Source organism: Ictalurus punctatus, chromosome 1 (genome assembly GCF_001660625.3).
Source record: "Ictalurus punctatus breed USDA103 chromosome 1, Coco_2.0, whole genome shotgun sequence".
Lineage (NCBI taxonomy): Eukaryota > Metazoa > Chordata > Actinopteri > Siluriformes > Ictaluridae > Ictalurus > Ictalurus punctatus.
In genome coordinates, this window is record NC_030416.2 from 24,769,068 (window position 1) to 24,791,433 (window position 22,366).

At 39.4% G+C, this 22,366-nt stretch overlaps 2 protein-coding genes and 1 non-coding gene across 7 annotated transcripts in view; 2 read left to right on the forward strand and 1 right to left on the reverse strand.

The window, feature by feature from the left end:
• The window catches only part of echdc1 (enoyl CoA hydratase domain containing 1), a 3,353-nt gene extending 2,337 nt beyond the window's left edge, over positions 1–1,016 (forward strand). For all 4 annotated transcript variants that reach the window (XM_017477415.3, XM_053683212.1, XM_053683213.1 and 1 more), the window contains 2 exons: positions 1–44; positions 130–1,016. The exon at positions 1–44 is cut by the window's left edge and continues 37 nt beyond it. In XM_017477415.3, coding sequence (XP_017332904.1) covers positions 1–44; positions 130–532 — 447 coding nt within the window. In that variant the 3' untranslated portion in view covers positions 533–1,016. The remainder of the gene's footprint in view (positions 45–129) is intronic.
• A 440-nt stretch (positions 1,017–1,456) lies between these two features.
• Positions 1,457–1,529, forward strand: trnar-acg (transfer RNA arginine (anticodon ACG)). The gene has a single exon. It is a non-coding gene; the product is annotated as a tRNA-Arg (tRNA).
• Positions 1,530–2,344: 815 nt separating this feature from the next.
• limd1a (LIM domains containing 1a) overlaps positions 2,345–22,366 on the reverse strand; it is a 30,343-nt gene continuing 10,321 nt past the window's right edge. Inside the window, exons 3-8 of one of the 2 annotated variants that reach the window (XM_017477424.2) lie at positions 17,023–17,090; positions 11,009–11,071; positions 9,477–9,607; positions 8,150–8,201; positions 5,105–5,173; positions 2,345–3,675 (exon numbers count right to left, since the gene is read on the reverse strand). In XM_017477424.2, the coding sequence (XP_017332913.1) occupies positions 3,559–3,675; positions 5,105–5,173; positions 8,150–8,201; positions 9,477–9,607; positions 11,009–11,071; positions 17,023–17,090 (500 nt within the window). In that variant the 3' untranslated portion in view covers positions 2,345–3,558. The remainder of the gene's footprint in view (positions 3,676–5,104; positions 5,174–8,149; positions 8,202–9,476; positions 9,608–11,008; positions 11,072–17,022; positions 17,091–22,366) is intronic. The other variant, XM_053683232.1, reaches the window with a different exon arrangement.

Here is a 22,366-nt window from a genome sequence, read left to right on the forward strand (position 1 = left end):
GCACTGGGTGGAGGTGCAGAACTTGCTACTGCCTGTGACTTCAGGTAAAATGATTTCAGTGTGAATTTCAGATGCAGTACCTTACCATATATGTTATATTTGTTTGCAAACCTATGCTTCTGCCATCAGGTTGCTGACATCTGATGCCGTGATCCAGTTTGTCCATAAACACATGGGCTTGGTGCCTGGATGGGGTGGAGCTGCGAGGCTGGTCAGAATCGTTGGCAGCCAGAATGCCTTAAAATTGCTCGCTGGTGCGAAGAAAGTTGATCCAGACTTTGGACAGCAGATTGGATTAGTTGATGGTGTGTTGACTGTCGGTGAAGGAAACTCTCTGGTGGAAACAGAGCGATGGCTGAGCCAGTTTACAAAGGGCTCAGCTCCTGTAATCAGGGCTGTGAAGAAGGTGGTGTTATCTGGCAGAGAGCTCTCTCTGGATGAAGCTCTCACAACTGAAAGACATGTTTTTGGGACCGTTTGGGGAGGACCAGCCAATCTCGAGGCTCTGGCACTTAAAACAAAACACAAGTGAGAGAAATGTGGTTAGGAAAATCGACATCTTGAACATAAAAACTAAAGCCTGCACCTTGGATAAAGAAAAGAACCAGTGACTTTGAGAAAACAAAAATCTAGCACCATAATTATAGAGATATGAACCGTTAACAGTAACATGTAAAGGATATATATACATCAGCAGGTCTGAAATTGGCTCAGACATGTACTAATTGTCTGCTATGTTATCTGATTTCAACTATGATTATTCCAATCAATGTAGTTATGATTTTACCAGGTGACACAACTGTTTAGGAAATTTAGGAATGTTTACAGTGGTTATAACATTACATGTCTGAAATGTTTTTAAAATAAAGCTGTGTAAGAAAGTGTTTCCTAATGCATCAAAAAACAAAACGATACCAAACTCCTTTTGTGCAAATGTATGGTTGTAATAATTGAATGGAGTAAACCTCTTAATGTGTTACAATAATGCAAATAAAGTTTGGAGATGTAAATGTTGAGCTCAAGCCCATTTTACTAAACCCTTCATGGGTCAGTATTGTGAAAATGATTAACGAGTGCCTCCTACAGGCGAGACAGCGGCTCTACAGGATAAATGAAGGTAGAACCGCCATTTCCGGTAAGTTAAGCTTTACGTCTACCAAAATACCAAATACAAATGGCTGTAAGAGAACAAGAAATCTGTGATAAATTTTAATTGAAACATATGGACTAAAGAAAGACATTAGAATATAAACGTTTTAAGAAAGAAGTACAAGGATATAGTCTCCTTTATATAGGATAAAGTATCATGCCGTACCTTTACGGTGATTTCTGAACTAACACAAATTACGTTGTGCGTTTCTTTAATTTAATAATAATAAAAAGCTCTCCATAATATTTCCAACAGCTTTAATTAGTGTGCACGTCATTTAATGTAGTACCGGTACAGTCTGTACGCGGGCCAGTGGCGCAATGGATAACGCGTCTGACTACGGATCAGAAGATTCTAGGTTCGACTCCTGGCTGGCTCGATTGTTGTTTTTTGCCGTCTGGGTCACAATATATATTATGTTTGAAAATAATCAGTTTTCCCCAGTGTCTGTGAAGCAAAATATAATGAAAGTTCAAATTTATAGTATGTGACTGCAACGTAAAACAATGTCCTGGACTATATATGTACACACTATATGACACTACATGAACATCACACGTACTGTGTATATATATATGTGCTTGTTGAACATCCCATTGAAGATTTAGCCCCCATTTGCTGTTATAATAATCCCCACTCTTCTGGGAAGGCTTTCAACTAGATTTTGGAGCATGTCCATGGGGATATGTCCATGCCCATTCAGCTACAAGAGCATTAGTGAGGTCAGACACTGTTGACATGTTAGAAGGTCTGGGGCACAGTCGCTGTTCCAGTTCATCTGAAAGATGTTCAGTGGGGTTAGGGCTCTGTGCAGCCACTCGAGTTCCTCAACTTTAGCAAACCGTATCTTCTTGAACCTTGCTTTGTGCACAGGGGCACTGTCATGTTGGAACAGGATTAGGCCCCTTAGTTCCAGTGAAGGGAAATTGTAATTCAACAGCAAACAAAGACATTCTATACAATTCTGTGGTTCCAACTTTGTGGAATCAGTTCACTGAAGAACTACATATGGGTGTGAGGGCCAGGTGTCCAAAAACCTTTGGCCATATAGTATATATGTAGCTATGGAGACCTTAGAAGTAAGACCAGGGGTGACAGACTATTTCACTGAAGGGCCACATTAATAACTTTCCATTTTGCTGTGGGCCAAGATGTCAAATAATAAGTTAACAAAAACCCTCAAATAAAACAGTATCAGTTATAAATTGCTTTAATACTCAACAATTGTTTACAATCAAATTCACTTGCACTGATTAATGAAAATCACTTTTACACCTGCACAACTATGAGCAGATCAAGCACATGGGTTTATAAAAGGATTTACTTATTTCAGTGATATATTATTAATTTGTCAAAATACATAGCTCCATTTCTTTTTACACAAAATCTGACACTTTTATAGTCTTTTCATTTCTTACATGAATACACCGTAAGATGAACATGAAGGTTAAATGACTGAATTCGGTGCAGAGTGAAGTCCTTGTGTAGAGATGAAACCCAATAAAGAAACCTAGCAAGAACATGAGGTACTACATGTTGAATTCTCTACAGAAAATTACACTGAACTCCAGTATGCACACATTTATATACAACTGCTATATACTGCTTTGATTCACTAGAATAAACTAATAATAAGGAAATATGTAGGATATTTTATTTATTATAAAATGGCACAACAAAACTCAAAAAGCATGACAGAGCCACATTTTTTGAAATTATGTATTTGAATAAGAGGTAACACGCATTTTTGCATTCTCTTAAACATAAACATATATGACATTACTGTCATAGGATAATTTTGTGTTACAAGATTGTAAAGATAAATAACAGACATGTAGATGAATAAATCAATACAAAATAATACCTGGTCACTCGGTCATACTTTCATACCATAAGTTATTTTTCTCCTTTTTTATCTACTTAAAGGAGATTAAAAAATCTCTAACAATTGTCATTATTTTTTTTATTATTCTTTTTTTTTGTTTTTACAATTTGAGTTTGTAATTTGAAAGTAATAAATGCAACCTTGAAGTTAATTACTATGGGGAATTGAATCTATGATACAGAGTGGTCAAATTTTAAGTTCTAAGCCAATAAAATTTTTATCATGGTCATCATGACTAACCAGCCTACATCACTCTGGGCTGAATTAAAATGAAAATATAAATAATTATACTGAGATGAATCTGACAATTTAGGTACAGCTCTTAAAAATAGTAAAATAAAAATAATTAGGTTATAACAATACTGACGCAGACACACAGAGAGCTGTGACCTGGAAGTAACATGAGGTTTATTCTTTAATCCTACAACTGCAACTGATTTGAAGTCAAGCATGAAAGTTTGGCATCACTGTCTCCTTACAGCCACAGGGGGCAGAAGATATCCACAACTGATTCTTCTTCTCCTCAGACAGACGGGCAGCTTGACTCGATGTGTTTGAGGTGGCATGTGTGGCACAGCAAGTGGCCATCTAGTGGGTAACAGCGATGCCCTTCTTCGTCATTCAGCTCCATCTTACAGTCCTGCAGATAAAGGTTCAGCTGTTTTACTTACAACATTAAACACAATCCTGTAGATATTTTCCTAAATGTGTAGTGGCCTAGGAAAACCTTCACACTCTCAAATGAACATTTCTAATATATATAGTTCTAAAAATTACAGAACTGAAATATGTTCATCTCTTTTGCATGTATTTTAACCAGAAGTAAAGTAGTAGGATTTTAAATTCCGGTTACCTCCAAAAGCAAAAAGGGAGAAAATCGTATTTAAAGATTTCCTTCCAATTCCAATGAAAGACAGTTAATTCTGGTCCACTAATTTGATTGGTTGAGCGGCGTTCCAAGAGTGCTTATATTTAGTATAACTGCACTGGGAGGTTTCGCCGTGTCAATCACTTGTCTGTGTTCACCACAAAAAATTCCACTTTCTAGTTCGAAACACTTACCACTGTAGTGTTAGCGACATCATCATCAGCAGACATGGCAGATGATACTTTCAGGAATATAACTTTTGACTTAAAATAGGATAGTGCTTCAGATGAAGATGAAAAGGAAGAAGGGAAGCCAATCTTAACAAAAGCACCTTTAACAGGAAGATACTAATCAATGTGAGCTAGCCAGCCAGCTATAAAGTGAGTGTGGCTTCTTAGGGCTCTATTCTTAGGGATCTAACATTTGGCCATATCATATCTGAAATATCGCTTACTTGATATTAATTTATTGTTGATAGAAGTGTTGTATAATAGCAATACTCTACACTCTTATAACTCAATGTTTTACATGGAAATCATGTGATTATTATTGAATTAGTAGGTTTGAGTTTACAAATGAAAGAAAGGTTTACAGTCATTCTAGTTAACAAAACTGCTTTGATTAGTAGAACCTAAAAACAAATCCCCTCAGCAGCCTGGATTTAGCTGGTTTTCGTGTTATTACTACACTGTTTCTGGCAACTGCAGATGTATAATTAGAGATTCCTAAAAGAGGGCCACTTTGTGTTAAATCCACAAATCAACAGGAAAAAAGGACTGATTGAGGAATAACTGAGGACTCTTAGAACACGTTTAATCCTGCCACTGCAGTGAAGGTGCTTGATGAGTACACGCCACTGCAAGCTCACTTTGATTGCGAGAGCTCCTTTGCTCATTAGCCATCTATCAGAATTTAGCACAGCTAGAGAGCGCTTCAGCTGTGCCGATCATGGCTGAATGTGACAGATCAAATGCTCCTCAAATGCACTGCCTGCATCAATGCCATAATGAGCTAAGCACTCGAATTAGTATGAGGGTTATACATAAATATTTATAATATATTTATTATCTGACCTAAAATATCCTTGTAAATAAATTAATAACGTTACAAATATGTAGATGTTAATGAACAGGTGTCGCACTGGTGCTATTTTCCTGGAGGTAGTGCAATGTGCTACGATTTTCAGTGACGTTTAACTCACCTCACAGTGATAGCATTCTACATGATAGTCTTTATCCATAGATACCACTCGAATGGTTTCATCAGACCCCTGAAAGTACACACAGGTGGTGAAATGGATGTGATGAAACTCTGATTGAACAAACAGTTGTCTGGCCTTTAACAGAATGAGCTAATTAACATGACGTACACATGTACACAAATGTAAATGTAGATTCGTATCACATATATAATACTTGTGAATAAGCACATACGTCATAGTTTCTTCTGTCTAGAGTACGTACCCTCTTACAACCATGATTTATAAGAAACATGATCTCCGCCTCTTTTTGTTCGCGTGTCAAAGAGTTTTCTATAGAGATCACTTTCATTTATAACCCTGCATCTGTCCTTACATATGCACAGGCAGACAGTTTCTTATTTGCCCAGACAAACTCAACCTACACGGTGTCCCAAAAGTCTCCATACATTAACACTTTTTTAGCAAAATGTCTTTCAAAAAAATTATTATTTTTTTTTTCAGATAGCCTTTAAGAATGCCTTAAAAGAAGAAAGTATTGAAATCATTCTCATGGCTGGATCGGGAAACTGTCTCAAGGTTGCGATGGACTTTAAGAGGAAACATGGCGAGCACATCACACAACACTGTTGCCAAACTGGGAGCCAAAGCTGGGAAAGACAACTCTGTGTGTATTTACAAAGAAATGGCAATAATGTGAAGGATATTTTGTAAATAAAGTTACATTTTGCTAAAAAGTGTTAATTTCCCCTATGTATGGAGACTTTTGGGACACCCTGTATAATGGCTCTCAGCACTGGGGAGGTTAGAGTAAAATTCCATTCAGGTTGGCTCAACGCAGACAAACTGCTTCCTGCCCTCAGTTCTTAACCCTGGGCAACATTCCTCAGAGGCTATCACTAAATATGTCCCAAGTGGAGATCGGTGAGGGAGGCAGTAGACGGAAATGGCATCAAGCCTCTAAGCGTGAAGAACATAAATAAAAGACCTAATGTGTACCAAAACAACCTAATCTCAATCCAAATTAAACTAGTTATGGATATTTTGGGAAACTGTACTAACGGTACATTTGATTTGAACTTATAAATATTATGGCACATAGCTTCAAGTATACTGCTTTTGGTTGGTTCCCTGCCAGCATTCCAGTGAGTTAAGTGTGAATAGCAGAGATGTTAACAGTCACTTTTTTGCAAGTTCAAGTCAAGTCTCAAGACTTTAGTTAACACTCAAATCATTAGTTGTAGATGTTTTATTGCACACAAGTAGAATTCTGCAGTATTATTTGTAAGGAAAGAACTGCAGTGTACATTTGTACAAAGTACAGCTTTACACTGGTTAATTTAATGTTTAATTTTCCAGCATTAGAAAACATCACAACCTCAGAACCAATTTGTTTGGGACAAACCATGTGTTTCTAACCAAAATATTTTGATCAAACAGGTCCCCAGTAACAGCAGGGCTGCATTAACCATCAAAACAGTCAAGTAAATAATGCATATTTTGGATATTGGTTCACTTTAAATATGTTCATTAGATTCAACCAGGATACAAAATGACTGTTCCTGTCAATAATTTCAAGCTTTCAAGCAACATTACTACATTATTAAACATTAGCTCCAGCAAAACTTGCCAGATACACCACAGTATATCAAAATCTGCTAGAGTCATACAAGTACTGTATGTAGTGGATGTTCTTCTATTGGCCCTGTTTAAAATACTAATACTACTACTAATAATAATTATCATGGTTCGAGATAATCCTACATCAATCACAAGTTTGTGTCTAGTTGCAAATGGTGAATAGCAAAATGTGTAGGATTAATGTGCTGTAAAGACAGTTATACATTGGTCCTGGCCACATCTCTTTAGCTTTTGACATTCTGGAGTATGACTTTGGAAAGTTTAAATGAGCAACTGTTAAGGTCAGGTTTATACTTGACATAGGTTTATATCTGACTATACAGTACATGTGCATGCAGATGCATTGTTTACATATTATCCTGCATATTTTTTGTACATCTATAGGATTAAAAGGAACATCCACTAGATGGCATGTTAGAGCCTAAACATCCCTGTCTGACTGGTTTCCATGTCGACCTGTAAAATGTTTAGCAATTTCATGCAAGCTATAGTGGGACACATATCTGTCACTGTGCAGTGGCATGAAGATGTTAAACACATGAATGAGCTCTCTTAGTTTCTCTTTAAAATTTTCCACTGTTGTCAATATTGTTGTTATGAAATTGAAAACTATCACCTTTGACCAATTTTAATGTATTTACTAGTCTAGATGATCCAGAGGATTGGTACAGAATGCAGACTTGTAAGATTTGAAGGCTACACAAGTAAGTATTTTTAAAAGTATTTTTAAATTCAAACACGGCGCCTAACAGTGAAATCATTCTGTGTCAATACTCAAAAACGTTTTGCGAATCGCTACATAGATCTAGTTTATTCTGTTGTGGACATCACACCGAATACTGTCCCCATTGTTTACACTGGTAATATGCTGCATGTCATTCATAACTGATGTGCAGAATGAACTCGGGATTTATGCATCAGCTATCTTGCATATGTGTATGCATTACAAGCATAAACCCAGCCTAAGGAACAACAGAATTTCTCACGTTTTAGCTCAGTTTGACTCCAGAACATCTACAGACATGAAGTGAACTTATGCCACTCCAATCTAGCACTAGTTTTGATCAGTAAGGTATAAAATCACATAGGCACTTAAATCACTCTAATGCTCTGGTGCAATAATATAGCACACCTGCAGGTCTTGTGAAATAAAATTTTTCTAAAGCAGCAGTAATATGTGGGTTGTGGAGGAAGGGCAGTGAAACACAGATCAATGATTAAACACACCAAAGTCCATTTTTTCTGAAGACAAACATTTACACCGTCTCAGAGCAGTGAGAGCCCACTTTAGAACCACACTGTGCTGTGGAAAATTTTGTTTTTACAGCTAAGGGTAACTAGACCACTATAGCTGTGCAAAAAAGGAAAATATTGACTGTTACACTGTTGTAAAGTCAGGAGGCTTACCTCAGAGGGCAGGATTGGCTGACTGCATGCGGCACATTTAGGAGCAAGGACCCTAAAAATCAGAGTGAAGTATTTCAGTAACAAAGGCAGATGAACAAAATGACTTTTTTTTTTTTAATGACACCAACTCTTTAATGTTCATCAAAATTCTTTTATGAAACTATTCAGAGGGAAGAAAGGATATGGTGGTCCAGGTCTGAGGACAGAGATGGAAAGTAAGATGGAGAGGGGGAGGAAAGAAAGGTGTTGGGCCAAGCTGCACACGTGTTCCTGTCTCTGCTGCCTTATAAATTACTTAAAAAAAAAAAAAAAAAGAAAGAGTTGAGAACAAATCCAGGTTTGTTCCATTTCTAGATTTTTCCTGTATGTGGCCACAATCTGACTGTCTGAAGTTTTAACGTGACAAAAAGACATTGAAATCACACCATTCCAGTCATTTCTATGATAATGCACACATAGAAACGGTCTTTTAGGCATAATAACTGACAGTTCACTTCTTTCCTCAGATCATAGACAGCTTTTTCTTTCTTCCGTCCTTGCTCAGATCTTACCCTACTAAACACTTTTCTTTTATTAGCTCACTATCCCAGCAACTGCATATATGACTGTGTATTTCATGCAAATGAAATGTTTATGAGGATAAATTGGGGCCTATCATATGCATACAACATGTAAACATGGGACTGGGACTAGTGGATGGTTGATTCATGATGATTCATGATAATGATGATTCCTCATTTGCTGTCGTATTTTCATGTCCTTTCATGAAACAGCTGTGGGTTTGTTTGTACTTCATATGCACACTCAAAACACTCGTACTCGTTTCTACTCAATTTTGATAAATAGGGACCAGTGTGTCTTTTGTTCCTACACAAAACTCACTCCTTCACACTCATAAACACTGTAATATAATACCACTCTAATCACATTTAAGCAAATGTTCAGCTGATAGAAAGACAGAGTTAAACATAGATCAGAATGTGAGACAGTTGAATAGACCCTATCTCAATCCTCACGCTGTACACTAATAAGCCCTGCTCGAATAAATGAATGTTTGGACTGGCACTCAACAGAAAAGAGTTGTTCACACACCTCCTGCTGATAGGAACTTGTAGTCATAAAAGAGAATTCATGAGCTGCTGTTTTTATGTGGACAGCAAAGAAGCTAGTCAGAACAACTGAGAACACTGTGGCTGTTAAGCACAAAATGTGCCATTGTTGTCACAACTGAAATATACAATGCCTTCTTACACTTCATGCAGCTTTGATCTTTAACCATCTGCGTGCACACACACACACACACACACACACACACACACACACACACCTGTGGTAGTCTTTGACACAGTAGATCTTGTTCTCTGTGTCCACAGTAAAAGGCACGCCGTCCAGGCTCTCGTTACAGATGACACAGCGGAAGCAGCCTGGATGGTAGGACTTGCCCAGTGCCTGCAGGATCTGTGGATGAACTCTGTGTTACTCATCTATAAACATACGCATTAAGCAGGACTCGGGCATCCACAAAGTGGATGATATATCAAGGGAGTTTATCCTCAGTTACAGTATCTCACAAAAGTGAGTACACCCCTCACATTTTTGTAAATATTTGATTATATCTTTTAATGTGACAACACTGAAGAAATGACACTTTGCTACAATGTAAAGTAGTGAGTGTACAGCTTGTGTAACAGTGTAAATTTGCTGTCCCCTCAAAATAACTCAACACACAGCCATTAATGTCTAAACCACTGGCAACAAAAGTGAGTACACCGCTAAGTGAAAATGCCCAAATTGGGCCAAAACAGTCAATATTTTTTGTGGCCACCATTATTTTCCAGCACTGCCTTAACCCTCTTGGGCATGGAGTTCACCAGGGCTTCACAGGTTGCCACTGGAGTCCTTTTCCACACCTCCACGACGACATCACGGAGCTGGTGGATGTTAGAGAACTTGTGCTCCTCCACCTTCCGTTTGAGGATGCCCCACAGATGCTCAATAGGGTTTAGGTCTGGAGACATGCTTGGCCAGTCCATCACCTTCACCCTCAGCTTCTTTAGCAAGGCAGTGGTCGTCTTGGAGGTGTGTTTGGGGTCGTTATCATGCTGGAATACTGCATACTGATCATGCTCTGCTTCAGTATGTCACACTCCATGTCGGCATTCATGGTTCCCTCAATGAACTGTAGGGACTTAGGGAACTTTAGGGAACTGTAGGGAACTTCTTCTGGGACGACAGCCATGCAGAGCAATTTGATGCAGTGTATGGCGTATGGTCTGAGCACTGACAGGCTGACCCCCCCCACCCCTTCAACCTCTGCAGCAATGCTGGCAGCACTCATATGTCTATTTCCCAAAGACAACCTCTGGATATGACACTGAGCATGTGCACTCAACTTCTTTGGTCGACCATGGCGAGGCCTGTTCTGAGTGGAACCTGTCCTGTTAAACCGCTGTATGGTCTTGGCCACCATGCTACAGCTCAGTGTCAGGTCTTGGCAAACTTCTTATAGCCTAGGCCATCTTTATGTAGAGCAACAATTCTTTTATTCAGATCCTCAGAGAGTTCTCTGCCATGAGGTGCCATGTTGAACTTCCAGTGACCAGTATGAGGGAGTGTGAGAGCGATGACACCAAATTTATCACACCTGCTGCCCATTCACACCTGAGACCTTGTAATACTAACAAGTCAGATGACACTGGGGAGGGAAAATGTGTAATTGGGCCCAGTTTGGACATTTTCACTTAGGAGTGTACTCACTTTTGTTGCCAGCGGTTTAGACATTAATAGCTCCCATTTGAACTTATATGCAGTTTTTATACACTAAAATACTAAACCACTGACCAGCAGTGCTGCACTCACCATGTCCATGATCAGGTGGCCACATACACTGCATTTGTCAGCTGACTGCTGAAAGCCAGAGTACTGTGTGTTCAGAGAAGAGAGAGCAGGGTTCAGAGAAATATATCTTTATACCAGAAAATATTCGATGAGGCATTGATAAAGAACACCACAATGTTAACAGTTTCAGCCATCTTGCTTATACCATGAATACTAAACACCGTTTCAAATACAGAGGCTTTGCATATGTTTTGCTTGCTCATAAATTTTTTAAAAATGCAAAGGTATTATTTTGCATAACTAAATTTCAAATTTCCTCAGTTCCTCACAATTTTCACACAAATTTCCTCACGTTGCCCGTTTCGCATAGCTGCCATATTTAAGTTCATAACTCATATCCGTCCACTGGAAAGCAAAGACAATTCACATAATGAGAAGCAATATCTAAAAACATTTTAATAAAAAAGACATGCCGATCTGATCATTGGCATTGATCCGTACCAAGTCCCAGGAAAAATATGGCAAAAAATATTATATTGGCACATCTAACACTTGCAGACATTTACATACGCTTTATGGCCAAAAGTTTGTGGACACCTAGCAATCACACCCATACAGTGAGGGAAAAAAGTATTTGATCCCCTGCTGATTTTGTACGTTTGCCCACTGACAAAGAAATGATCATTCTATAATTTTAATGGTAGTTGTATTTGAACAGTGAGAGACAGAATAACAACAAAAAAATCCAGAAAAACGCACGTCAAAAATGTTATAAATTGATTTGCATTTTAATGAGGGAAATAAGTATTTGACCCCTCTGCAAAACATGACTTAGTACTTGGTTTAAAAACCCTTGTTGGCAATCACAGAGGTCAGACGTTTCTTGTAGTTGGCCACCAGGTTTGCACACATCTCAGGAGGGATTTTGTCCCACTCCTCTTTGCAGATCTTCTCCAAGTCATTAAGGTTTCAAGGCTGACGTTTGGCAACTCGAACCTTCAGCTCTCTCCACAGATTTTCTATGGGATTTAGGTCTGGAGACTGCCTAGGTCACTCCAGGACCTTAATGTGCTTCTTCTTGAGCCACTCCTTTGTTGCCTTGGCCGTGTGTTTTGGGTCATTGTCATGCTGGAATATCCATCCACGACCCATTTTCAATGCCCTGTCTGAGGGAAGGAGGTTTTCACCCAAGATTTGACAGTACATGGCCCCGTCCATCGTCCCTTTGATGCGGTGAAGTTGTCCTGTCCCCTTAGCAGAAAAAAACCCCCAAAGCATAATGTTTTCACCTCCATGTTTGACGGTGAGGATGGTGTTCCAGGGGTCATAGGCAGCATTCCTCCTCCTCCAAACACGGCGAGTTGAGTTGATGCCAAAGAGCTCCATTTTGGTCTCATCTGACCTCAACACTTTCACCCAGTTGTCCTCTGAATCATTCAGATGTTCATTGGCAAACTTCAGACAGGCATGTATATGTGCTTTCTTGAGCAGCGGACCTTGCGCGCGCTGCAGGATTTCAGTCCTTCACGGCGTAGTGTGTTACCAATTGTTTTCTTGGTGACTATGGTCCCAGCTGCCTTGAGATCATTGACAAGATCCTCCCGTGTAGTTCTGGGCTGATTCCTCACTGTTCTCATGATCAATGCAACTCCACGAGGTGAGATCGTGCATGGAGCCCCAGGCCGAGGGAGATTGACAGTTCTTTTGTGCTCCTTCCATTTGCGAATAATCGCACCAACTGTTGTCCCCTTCTCACCAAGCTGCTTGGCAATGGTCTTGTAGCCCAATCCAGACTTGTGTAGGTCTACAATCTTGTCCCTGACATCCTTGGAGAGCTCTTTGGTCTTGGCCATGGTGGAGAGTTTGGAATCTGATTGATTGATTGCTTCTGTGGACAAGTGTCTTTTATACAGGTAACAAACTGATATTAGGAGCACTCCCTTTAAGAGTGTGCTCCTAATCTCAGCTCGTTACCTGTATAAAAGACACCTGGGAGCCAGAAATCTTTCTGATTGAGAGGGGGTCAAATACTTTTTTCCCTCATTAAAATGCAAATTAATTTATAAAATTTTTGACATGCGTTTTTCTGGATTTTTTTGTTGTCATTCTGTCTCTCACTGTTCAAATACAACTACCATTAAAATTATAGACTGATCATTTCTTTGTCAGTGGGCAAACGTACAAAATCAGCAGGGGATCAAATACTTTTTTCCCTCACTGTATGCGCTTTTTGATTTGATTTGATTTCTTTATTGTCATTGTCCAAACATACAACAAAATTATGGACTTGCCAACATATACAGTTACAGAATAATTAAGTGCATATTACAAACAAAAGCCATATTCCACATAAAAGAAAATAAATTCTCATAATGTTATTGCACAAGAATGGTAAGTGGAATAAAGTGCTCATAATGTTATTGCACAAGAATGGTTCTTGCACATCAGTGATGTGTTGTAGTTCGAGGATGTGTTTTCAGTTTCAGCTTTAGGATAAAAACAGTTCATGAATCTTGTGGTGTGTGTTTTGATAGACCTGTAGCGTTTTCCAGATGGCAACAATTCAAACAAATGATGGGCAGGGTGATATAAGTCCTTCAGAATGTTATGTGTTTTCTGTAGGCAACGGGAGGTAAATATATTGTCCAGGGCAGATAACTGTTGGTTTGTGATGATGTTCTGCGCAGTCTTTATGAATCTCTGCAAGGCCTTTTTATCAACTGCAGAGCTGCCTCCATACCACATCAGCATACCAAGTGTGAGGACACTCTCAATGGAGCAGCAGTAGAATGACACCAAGAGCGATCTTAGGAAGTACAGCTGCTTTTGTGCCTTCTTGACTAGTGCCATGATGTTTATCATCCATGAGAGGTCCTCTGAGATGTGTGTGCCCAGAAATTTAAAGCTGGACACTCTCCACCATCTCCCCGTTGATATGCAGTGGTGTGTGAACACCCCACTTCTTCCCGTTCTTTTGTTTCCTTACATTTAAAGTCAGATTATTCTCTGTGCACCACACCACCAGCCTCTGTACCTCCTCTCTGTAAGCAGACTCATCGCCTCTGTTGATCAACCCCACCACAGTCATGTCTTCCGCGAATTTGATAATGGTGTTAGTGTTATAAGATAGTATACAGTCATGGGTATATAGAAAATAGAGAAACGGGCTCAGCACACAGCCTTGTGGAACTCCTGTGCTTAGTGTCAGAGTCAAAGAATGATGCAGTCGCGTCCTCACTGACTGTGAAGAAGTCCTTAATCCACAGGCAGATGTTGTGCTATATGCCTAGGTCAGACATCTTGGAGAACAATCTGCTGTGTAAGACAGTATTAAATGTAGAACTGTAGTCCATGAACAGCAGCCGTGCATATGTTCCTTGGTGTTCCAGGTTGCACAGTACAGTGTGGAGCACAGTGAAGATGCCATCATCTGTCAACCTGTTGGCCCTGTATGCATACTGGTGGGGGTCCAATGTGAGTGGAAGAGCAGCCTCGTTGTGATGCAGAACCAGTCTCTCCAGACATTTCATGATTACAGTTGTCAGTGCAATGGGCCTATAATCATTAAGGGATATTATAGCAGCCTGCTTTACATTTACATTTATTCATTTAGAAGATGCTTTTAGCCAAATCGACCTACAAATGAGGAAATACAAGCAAAGCGATACATCAAATGGAGAACAATACAAGTAGTGCTACCATACAAGATCTTTTAATTGAGTTCTAGAGAAGCAACGTGTGCAGAGTAGAGAAGTAAGAGCCAGAGTAAGTTTGTTTTTTAAATAATGTGGGGTTGGCATTTTAGGGGTTAGTTAAGTGCTCACAGAAGAGGTGGGTCTTTAGCTGTTTTTTGAAAATAGTGACAGATTCTGTGGTCTGGATTGAGGTTGAAAGTTCATTCCACCACTGAGGGACAGTTAGTTTGAAGGTTCTAGAAAGGGCACTGGCACTATCGTGGACGTCACTGCTTTCCATATGTTGATTTTACGGAGAGTGCGTATCACCTCAGCAGGCTGGATGACGAGTGTCTGGCTATCGGTTGTGGGAACTGGATTGATGGTAGTCCCAGTTCTTTCCACCTCAAAGTGGCAGAAGAACTGGTTGAGCTGCTCTGCCTCTGAAGCAATGCTATTGGTCAAGCTGCTGGTGTTATTCTGCCCAGTGATGTGACGAATCCCCTGCCATGCCTGGTGGGGGTCTGAGTTGCTGAAGTGGTTCTCGATCCTCTGCCTATAGGCTACCTTAGCATCCCTGATGCCCTTCTTCAGGTTCATCCTGGCTGAACACTACTGCTGCACGTCACCGGACTGGAAAACAGAATTGCTGGCCTTCAGGGGGAATTTTTACATTATTGGTCATCCACGGCTTCCTGTTAGGAAACATGTGAATCCATTTCGTGGTGGGGACAATATCAATTCAGCATTTTACATAAAATAGTACAGAGGATGTATAGATGTCGATATTGTCATTCACATATACAGTTCAGTCAGTGCAACTGAAGCAGTCCCGCAGCTGCTCAGGCGCCCCCTCTGGCCATACTTGTATTGCTCTACCCTTTTGATAAGTGGTCTGTATGCCGGAGTCAGAAACAGTGAAATGTGGTCAGACAGTCCTAGATAGGAGAGAGGTGATGCTTTATATCCATGCTTGATGTTGCTATATACATGGTCAAGTGTGTTTTATTACAAAGACTTCATCTGGACAGGCCTGCTGTTGTTTACTAATGGCAGTTAGCAAGTAGCCCAAAGCTGTTGTGGTGTTAGCATCCAGGGGTATGTAAACAGCAGTGATTACAACAACTGCGAATTCTCGCTTCAGATAGAAGGGGTGACATCTTATTGATGAATAATCCAGGTCCGGCGAGCAGTGTCAGTTATTACAGAGTTTGTGCACCAGATGTTGTTAGTGTAAACACAAAGCCCTCCTCCTCTGTTCTGTTTTGAACAACCCATTCCAGATTTAGTTCCCCTTTGCTGTTATAATAACCCCCACTCTTTCAGGAAAGCTTTCCACTAGATTTTGGAGCATGGCTGTGGTGATTTGCTCATTCAGCCACAAGAGCATTAGTAAGGTCAGGCACTGATGTCAGGTGAGGAGGCCTGGTGTACAGCCGGCATACCAGTTCATCCCAAAGGTGTTGGGTGGGATTGAGGTCAGGGCCAACATTCCAACATTGTGGCCAGTTTTGGGAAGAACCACTTGGCAATATAGTGTATATTTAATCCACAATCCATCTCTGTACACTGGCAAGAGTCTCTGGGCTACCATTATACAGCTGTTGTTGAGAGCATTGTTGTTCTGTTCTTGACTGTTTTATTTAATACATTTTCGTGTACTGATGCCTATAAATCATTTCTTTCTGCATAAACCCACGTTATTCATCTGCTTTACTTCCAATTAGTACCATCTCATCAAAGGCAGTAGCGGATCTTAAATGTAGACTGTGCCTAAACCATTTATGTTTGCTATCATGGTTACATTACAACACTGGTACAAGGCATCAGGAATGTAGATTTAATACTGTAATTAAATATTTTGCTTGGAGCTCCAATAAAAAAAAAAACCTGCAGGCTAATCAGAAAAGAACTGTAAACTTAAAGATCATACTAGAGATAATCTTCATTTGGTTTATTGGACAGAACACCAAAGCATATATCTACCTATTTAAACACAGAAAAAAGAACAGATATCCTTGAAGAAACATAAAGAAAGGAATTTTTTTTTCATAGTGTCTTCAACACCCACAAGCACCCATTTAATTAAGATTTAGTATGAAGACATAAACATAACAGCACTAAGTTTATTCTAGTCTACATGACTTTTTCAAATCACTTAATCATTTTCCCGCTCTGACTTCTAACAGTACTCAGAGCTCCCTGTTCCAGAACCAACAAAACACTTAATGATGCTAATAAGTGCTTGGTGGGTAAAGTTTTTAAAAATGTTTGAATGCTAACAGATGGAAATTAAAACATGCCACTAGGTTATTGTATATATTTACACAACTAAAGAGATGTTTTATGCAGATAACTTACCAGAAAATCCTCTTCACAAAACACCTTCCCAGAAACATAGTAAAATGCTTTCCCCCTGAGCTTCCGACCTGCAGACAGCACACAGAATTACAGGTCACACATTACATCACATACATGTCTCGCATTACAACTATGCCTGTTCTTGAGAAAAGAGCTTTGGCAAGCAGCCCCTTTATGATTTTAGGATTCCCTTCAGCATAAAATCAAGCAAACTCCACAATATTCGGAGTAGCTTGCAATTTTTTTAAATTAGAGCAGATTTTCAGCAGATTTAGGCTAAGACGCATCATGTGATGTAATCACACAAATCACACAAAGCCCTCTTCGATTCACGTAAGTCGAACATGAATACAGCTTAAAGGACTCATTTACTTACAAACATCACTGTGAAAGGCTTCGGCAATTTAATTTTACACAAAAAAAGCACAAAAAACTGCAAGTTGTATCACAATTTTTGAAAAAAGCTTCAGCAAAACCAAGCATTATTAGCTGCAACAACCACAAAAAAAACCTCTACGTAATCCTGTACAGACTGGACAAGAGAGTTGGTAAATGGTCTGCACTTATATAGCGCTTTTTTAACCTTAGCAGTTCCAAAGCGCTTTACACTGTGTCTCATTCACCCATTCACATACACACTCATAGTAGCAGAGTTGCCATGCAAGGCGCTAGCTTGCCATTGGGAGCAACTTGGGGTTCAGTGTCTTTCCCAAGGACACTTCGGTATGTGGAGTCACATGGACCGGGAATGGAACCACCAACCCAATGATTAGTGGACAACCCGCACAACCACCTGAGCCACAGAGTTGACAGGTAAAACTGATTGTTAATGTCAATACACAGCCTTTATTTGATTTAATTAACAAAAAAAGCTTAATCAGTTTAATAATTTATTGTTATATTTGGGTTATGAGCCTTGTTTTGAATTCTCTATCATTTCATATTGTGTAGTTCCTCCTATGAAAACACCAAAGTCTCTTAAAAAATTGCATCATACATTTACATAACCCACATGTACAAAAATGCATATTTTAGCTTAAGATATGAATATATTCACGTGGAAACAGTGACACAGCTTGAATGTGTGGGACAGTACAAGGCAGAAAGTAAGGACCACATGGAGCTCATGCAATCGTCATTCTTAATCATCAGTCCATAGGCGCAACCTGACTGGGTGAACTCCCAGTCTGAATTGTTTCTTTTTTGGTTCTCCTTCATCCACAATCATGAGTACACATCCATGCATGCACGCATGCACTCGAGCACACATGTGCGCACACACACACACACACACCCCGCCCACTCACAAACCCCCTGTCCCACAGGAAAGGGGAACATTCCACACATTTTGTAAGGAGGGGTACCGGGTAATGTAGTTAACCCTTACAGGCCTGCAACACCATCATCAGAAGCCTTTATCCATTTGCCTCCAACATACAGACAGTACATACTGGCGGTGTATATACAAAGCAGTTTTTCTGGGGTCTAGAGTTTGACTCACACCCTATAGAATGCCAACAAATACAGAAGAGTGCCAGTCAACTGCAACCACATCTTCAAAAAACGTAATGTAAAAAACTGTTCTCTACACAGTTACAACACTATCAAACAACACACTACAGCAGACTAGTCTGATCTCTAAAATCGACAGGAAATGTTTTAACTGTCTAACAGTTAGGTTCAGAGGTTAAAATATGCAGCATTATACATTGTGGGAAAAAAAAGAGGAAATGAAGCTGAGTTTGTCAGTAAAGTCGGGGTGTGGTGACTAAATCATATGGTCTCCTGGGAGATAACGGTTAAACATCAAACTCAGCAGTCTTATGGGGTTTGTTCAACCTTACAGAGCTCATCCTCTCTTCTTTAACCATTCTTCTTCTCCCACCCGACCAATAAATTCACTTTAACATCATGAATCTGGATGGCAATTGCTAAGCAGTTAGAATGCAAGTGAATTGTGGTGAATACCGTCTTCACTGTTTTGATAATATACTTAGAAAGTATACTGTCAAAATATTTAAAATCTGTCCTAAAGAATCATATTACTGAGAAGTTAAAAGCTCATAGGATTACAATCTTTTCATCCTCTACCAAAATCCTTTCATTTTCTGGCCTTAACAGTAATTTGGTCCCTATAATACAATGTTTGACACCTCTGTGTCATAGCACTCTTTAAAATGGTGCTGAAATGATAACAAAACCAGTTGATAATTTTACAGTGGCTCTTGGTCCTCTATGATTTCTTATCTACCTGTTTCATTATCTTTGTCCTTAAACACATCAACGGTGAATCAACAGCAGTTAATTACAGTCTTTCTCATCCATTATTATCTCTTTCTTTTCTAAATCTCTAATCTTCTCTGGATTTCTTTAAGTCAAACATCCTAAAAGAAGAAATTCTACTCTGAACAGACAGTTCTCTCCCTTCACATTCTTTTCAGTCTGTCTTTATCCTGGCGAGAAGTGCCAGAGTTTCCAGGAAGACGAAGAGCAGTCAAGACCGAGTTTTAATATAAGATAAATTAAAGATCAGTTTGTACTGGTACAGAATTCAGAGTGAATGAATAATTAATTCCTATGCATAAATACCGTGTATGATATTCTTATGTTGTATTAAGGGTTGCCATAGCTTAAATAATCATAATAGTCTGACACTGTAAGGAAAATATCTGTTATAAAACTTATTGGGCTTGACAAATCAGAGCTTAATGCACTGATTCATACAGCACAACATTTTTTCATTGCTGATGAGTCCTGGAGACTGGGGCTGCTTTCTCAAAACACAAATTCCATACAACCCCGTTCCATATCCACCCCCACCCCCGATTCATTTTCCCTCAAAAGCTGAAAAACAAAAACCTTCTGTGGAAATGTTAATACAGATGGAAAAAAAAAAATAAAGACTGCTAAACCAAACCTTCCCAGTCCATATATACTAAGGGTGATAGATACAGATACTAAGATACTTTCTGTTTTTTTGCTTGCTTGTATTTTTCTTTTCTTTTTTTTCCATTTGTCACCTGCCTATGATGTTACATATTTTTAATTAATTTCTATTTGGTGTGCTACGTATAAATACATAACAGCTATATCAATATAATCATTTACTATATATGAGAAGGAGTTCAAAGTGAAACTGCAGGCCACGTGTTACTTGGTGTTCAGGCCTGAATAACAAATATCTCACACTGAAGGGTTGAGCTTTAACTAGGATCAAGACAGCCCTCCTCTGAGTGTTCAAACAATCGCCACCCTGTTCTCTCCAACAAACTGCTGGTGAAACAGCTGCCACACTGAAAGTCTAACAGTCAAATCCATAAAAATAGCCAATAAAGTAAAGGAACATCAAATAAACGAAATGGAAAATTGAGATGTGATAAGGCACCACAGGTGGGAGAACAGAAGCCCTTGACTTACTATCTCTCTCAGTGCCCAGACCTGTAGCTTTTTTACAAAGCTTCTCTGTGGAGGGGATGATCCAGAGCTAGAGGTAAAAATAGACATTAAAAGCATGCCTTGCTAACCCATGGCTAGTATCTAGCACACTTCCTGTGCCAGTCCCTTGTGCTTGGTATGTTTAGAAAAGGGAGGCCATAATCTGTCAGAAGGCCATCTCTGTTCACTGGTATTTATGGCTTTGTGAGAGATTTTCTATTGATTCTCTTTCTGCTTTCCTCTTTTAAGAGCCATTGTGTTGCCAATATACTATTTCTAGATCCTACATAAGGCCATAAAGCTAATCTTCATGTTACAGAAGAGTCACTGATACAGTATTTGCTGTAGCACTAACTGTGAGTTTATGGTGCTGTAGAAAATTGCTGAAAGGAGTATCAAGGCACTAGACATTTCATAAAGTAAGACATAACACGACTAACATAATCCATCTAGCATCACCAGCCCACTTTACATAAGACTTGACAGAATAAATAGTTCTCCTGTTCACAAAACATTGAAGTTGTTAATACTGTATACCACAAGACACACAAGTATTACAGCTTTGGTTCACAGTAATTTGTATCTTTGGCAACTTAACAATGTGACTCCATGTGTTACTCATCTCCAGAATTTTAATACACTCACCATTAAACCATATATTACTGATGTAGTGTAAACTACTAATCTGTGATATCTATAAATGTGGACACTTGAAACTCCATTTGAAATCAAAGTTTTTCCAGGTTTTTTTTGTACTAGTAACAATGTGGATTGGCAAAAAAACAAGCAAAAAAAAATCCCAATAGATAGGTCTAATGGTTATTTTCTTATACCTGCTGACAGGTCTACGGTATGTTCATATATGGTGCATTCACATATTATTTAGACCTCGGCACCTTTTCCTAATTTTATATCTTATAATACATTTTTTCATCAATCTGCAAAAATGCTCTGTAGTAAAAGGTATAAGGGACGGTTCACAATGATTAAAATATAACACAGAAATATTACATTTACACAAGTATTGAGACTTCGCTTTATAAGGCTGCAGGAAAAATAAAGTGGTCTGAATACTTTCTGAATGCACTGTCCAATGACTCCTAGGATAGGCATACACAACACTCCTAGGAGATTGTACACCCTTCTTTCCTCTCCCATCATTGTCCAGGCTTCACTCTTACAGCCTCCAGCTGACACAACACTGATATCCATCTGCTCATCCCACCCAAGGATCAGAGACCCCACTTTCAGGCTGCACTCTTATCCAGCAAGGCCCCTTTGTTTATGGGATAACCACACAGCAACTAAACACAACCTCATAAACATTGGTAGACGTCAGGTTGATTCAAACACAGGTAGACCTCCAGAAGCACAAAGAGCTGATTCTCAGTTACAGTGTGTGACAAATGAGGTAGAACAGGCTATCCAAGAAAGAACCCTAACTAAAAGGTGCCTGCAAGGGGTTAGGACAAAAATGTTTGCATTTTTCAAAACATGCAAAGTGGTTCAACAGAGGCTGCGTTTGCACAGGGCCTAGAAATGTGTGGAATGTCTTTGCTTATGGCATATGGTAATAGCTACCAGCACCCATTAACAGGCCCTTCCCCTTTGACTGCCTGAGTAATCAGGGAAGAAATTGTAAGTAGAGGATTCAGCCGTACCAGAGCACCAGTCATGCAGATGAGAAGCTTAGGAATGCCTCAGCAAGTTTTCTTTTCAGGAGTTGGGCACTGATGTGTATGTGTGAGTGCCAAGACTAAATAGGAGGTGGGGGTTGATGAAACTGGTTTAGAGGCACGTATGCTGCCTGAACACAAACATATGGCTCCTGTTTGGAATCATCAGCTCCAGCAGTACCTGGCCACACGCCACCTCACAGCATGAACTCTGAGCCCACACACAATGCAGC